General features: G+C 32.0%; 1 protein-coding gene and 1 long non-coding RNA gene across 2 annotated transcripts in view; both read left to right on the top strand.

Annotated features, from left to right (window-relative positions):
- LOC102674043 overlaps positions 1–930 on the top strand; it is a 2,840-nt gene extending 1,910 nt beyond the window's left edge. The window contains exons 2-3 of the mRNA XM_006620083.2: positions 376–472; positions 549–930. Of these exons, the coding sequence (XP_006620146.1) occupies positions 572–904 (333 nt within the window). The 5' untranslated portion in view covers positions 376–472; positions 549–571 and the 3' untranslated portion in view covers positions 905–930. The remainder of the gene's footprint in view (positions 1–375; positions 473–548) is intronic.
- A 933-nt stretch (positions 931–1,863) lies between these two features.
- On the top strand, positions 1,864–2,971 carry LOC116186156. Its single transcript, XR_004151109.1, has 2 exons — positions 1,864–2,615; positions 2,646–2,971. It is a non-coding gene; the product is annotated as an uncharacterized LOC116186156 (long non-coding RNA).
- Positions 2,972–3,930: the final 959 nt, after the last annotated feature.

The following is a 3,930-nucleotide window of genomic DNA, read 5'->3' as shown; positions in this document are numbered from 1 at the left end:
TTTTTTTTTTTTTTTTTTTTTTTTTTTTTTTTTTGATTTATATATTATAATATGTATATTGTAGATTGTTTCATAGACGGTGAAAAGTGAAATTTGAGAGAATTTTTTGGAAGCAAATTCGAATATAACTGTGAATGATTTTATATATTTGAATATCAATTGTGAAGATAAATTTAGCGTACAGAGATATATTTAGTGGAAAGTTTGTTAAGAAAATGTTGTCAAAAGGATAAACGGTTTATGTGAATTCTTTTTGCAAAAGAAGTGATTAATTATTTTTTTTATTAATTATTTATCCTGCAATTATCTCACATTTATCTTGTGTAGAAGATTATGGGTTGTGCAAATTTGTAAATTTCATATTCTATTATACAGGTTTCCTTAAAAAGTGATTGGCAATTTTAATTTGATATATTGAGAAAAAGAGGTTGAGATATAAGAAAAGGATCTTCAATTTTTTCAAATTGAAAAGGTAATCTATATTCAGATTACAGATTATAATATTGGATGTTTCACGAATAAACAAACACAAATATTTCTATGTCAAGGTTCTCGTGGTGATATCACAAAGATGAGATTTCAAGTTTATATTCTCCATCTTTGCTTCTTTATGCTTGTTGTGTTGACGTGTCTTTCCCAGGGACAGTTCACAGACACAACCACAACCGAGCAGCCTACTTTTCTACAAAAGATCCATGAAGCGTTCAAAAAAGTGAAGGAAAACGTAAAGATTCCTAATTTTCATATTTTCGACCCACCAATTTACACAACAACTACGGAAAAACCAGAATTAGAATTAACTGAAAATTTTAATATAACGAACAGACAACTCATTACAGTTCCCGTCAGATGTCCTCCCAATTATGACTTCATAAAGGGAAGATGTCGCGAGAAAATTCCATAAATTTTTAATTCCTTACCAATTTTTCATATATTATTACTTTTATCAACATATTATTTCAATTATATAATATGTAATAAAAATACTAATTCTAGTCTCTGTTTTATAAATACCCTTCTATATGTCGTAGAAATACGACGCTAAAAAAATAATTCTTATTAAATAAAAAAAATGTGACAAAATATCGATCAAAATCGATACATTATTACACACGCAGAGTGTTATTACGTTATACGCAATTTGATTTTTGTTTTGAAACAAAATATATATACCTACATGACGTTACACGATCGCACGATGATCACGTTTGATCATCTCGAGGGAGATTGGCGGCGAGATGCGACGTAATTATCGAACGCTTGTCTCGCGCGAGTTTCGTGGAACTTGACAACAACGGTGTAACTACGAATGGGATGCGAAAGGGGAGAGGAATATCGGGTAGTAGGTCTTACCCGCGGAGGTAACTTTACGAGGGCCGAATGAATCTTGCGTGAAATGAAATGTGAAAAACTTATCGAATAAAGGTTCCGTGTAATTTTACGGGGGCCAAGGAATCTTCCGCTAAATGAAATGTGAAATGACCTCTGAATGAAACCGTTTCTACTCGAATAGAAGGCTTGATCTACAAAAGTTCGCACAGCTGATCCTGAATAATAACGATCGAGTATAATTGGAATTAGAAGAGTTGGTTTTTTTCATTTGTTCATTGTTAATCTTACTTTTAATTTCAGTTAACAAACGAGCAGAATAATTGAGTTCCACGATACGCGAAGGAAGTACACGTCAAGAAATTAATTAACCAAAAAAAAAAAAATAATAAAGACAACGTTACGTAAAATAACTATCTTATAAGACTTCAAAAGGTACAAAAAAATTGTAACGTAATTTATAATTTATTAATCGTCCATCAAAATTTGTAAAATTTTTAAAATATTTTCTTAAAATCATATTAATCCAATTATAAAATTCCTCGCAAGAACGTTCGACTAATTACCAGTCGCACTCAGGTAAATTAATTCAATTTCGCAGGTTCTCATGTTAGTCACCAGAACGGAGAAGCGCGATACGATCTGATCTGATAGGGATCGAGGTCCCTTGGCAAATGCGACGAAGGCACGAAAGAAATGGCCGAAAATTCCATCGCGCGCGACACTTATCGTAATCGTTCATTAACCAAACACCACTTTTCTCGGCCAATTATCAATTACGATCGTTGCATGTTGATTCATGCTTGTTTCGCGTGACACACGTTTCCGCGAACGTGGCGCAACAAACTTTGAATTAAAATTCCACGATTACACGCCGACAATAATAAATACGTATAGTAAGTAAATGCACACAATACAATTTTGCACAGTGAATGTATATGTATATATATATATATATATATATATATATATACACGAGATGGAATAGAAAAGAATGGGGAATGAATGAAAGGGGAGCAGCCGAATTTGCGTGATTGCTAATTGTGAACGTAGAACCTTTGGCGACGTACTCTCTCCTCCTTTTCCTCTTGCTCGCTTGTGTTCGCGTATTCAAGTCAGCCAGATTTTGTGCTCATTGTCAGAAAGTAAAGACCTCCTCGACACTTGTTGCTCGCCATCGACATTTGTCTGCGCGTTCCACTGTTATATACGCGTGTGCATTTCGCTTTCGTGGTTGCATTCTTTGTCAAGTTATACGTGTAGATACGAATGACTCAAACATGTATGTATGTACAAAGAAAAAGAGTGAGAAATAGAGAGAGAGAGAGAGGGAGGGAGAGAAAGGTAGTTAGGACGAGTTATGATAATGCCTACTCTTCTTTTGTCTTATTTTCTCTGAATTGTATGACAAATGTCTGTAAAATAAGTATACATTATTGTTAACTATATTGTGTCTCTAATTGAAACGATTGTTCGTGTGAAAAAGAGTGAGTTTCCCTGCATACAATATTTTATTCTTTTCTTTTGCATTTTTATTTAATCATCAATGAATGCAATTCCTTTTTCGTGTTCGAGGGTGGTTTAAAAGTGATAACGTTTGTTGGATTTGGGTTAAGTGTGAATCAAGAATAGATTAGATCAAACTTAACTAGTACTTAGCGCTATGATATAGTTTTCTAATATTGCTCGTGATCACGTAACTGTAGAAAAATAGCAGAAGTGGATAGCAAAAAATACGATGAATAAGATCTATTACGTGAACAGAATATTGTTTAGGCAAATTTTCAAATCTTTCTTCTTCTTATATAATTTTTTTTAAAATTAAAAATTGCGTTTTGTTATGAGTTTATAAAATTTAAAATTATATTTATAAGTTGATATAATTTGAAAGGTGTCCAAGTTGAAGTTAATCTAATTTAGAATATAATGGGGGAGTTAAGTATAGATTAGCGTGAATTAGTAAGGATTAGATTATAAATTAGATCTAGCTTAAGATATCGATCGCCTAAATTTCAAACTAAACTAATAAAATTTTTACGCCATTAAATTTTATATTCTCTCTAATCAAATTATATCGCTTAATCAATCAAGCAGTTTCACAAGATTCAAGCGTTCAATTGTGTAATAACGGGTGACAATTTTTCGCCCGTAGGAAAAGTCATAAAATTAATTCGTATTTATTTTAAAACAAATGAATCGAGCGAAAAATTTTATTTCTGGTTTATTGGATTTGGCTTCAATGTTTCAGAAAGATAACGTTTCGCACGCCAGAGTATATTTAACGAGGTGGTAAATACACGAGAGATATACAATATTCGATTCTATATAAACGCGTCATTTTCCAATTTGTCGATACGATATTTAAAAACTATAGTTTCATTAAACTCTTTTATTTTTTTTTTCTCTCTCTCTCTCTCTCTCTCTTCTCATAAATTCTATACATTCAATTGAAGTCGATCCCAGTGTAAAATTTTCGAAAAAAATAAATGAACGAACATTAAAGGATCGTCATGTGAGTGAATTTCAATTGAATTCGCTTAAATGGACAAAATTTTCTTTCGATCGTCATAATTTTCCAAGTTATCATCCGAGTGTCGTTCA

This window comes from Apis dorsata, unplaced genomic scaffold (genome assembly GCF_000469605.1).
Source record: "Apis dorsata unplaced genomic scaffold, Apis dorsata 1.3 scaffold_473, whole genome shotgun sequence".
Taxonomy (NCBI): Eukaryota; Metazoa; Arthropoda; class Insecta; order Hymenoptera; family Apidae; genus Apis; species Apis dorsata.
The sequence above is the reverse complement of the archived record's forward strand: the minus strand, read 5'-3'. Positions and strand labels throughout refer to the sequence as shown.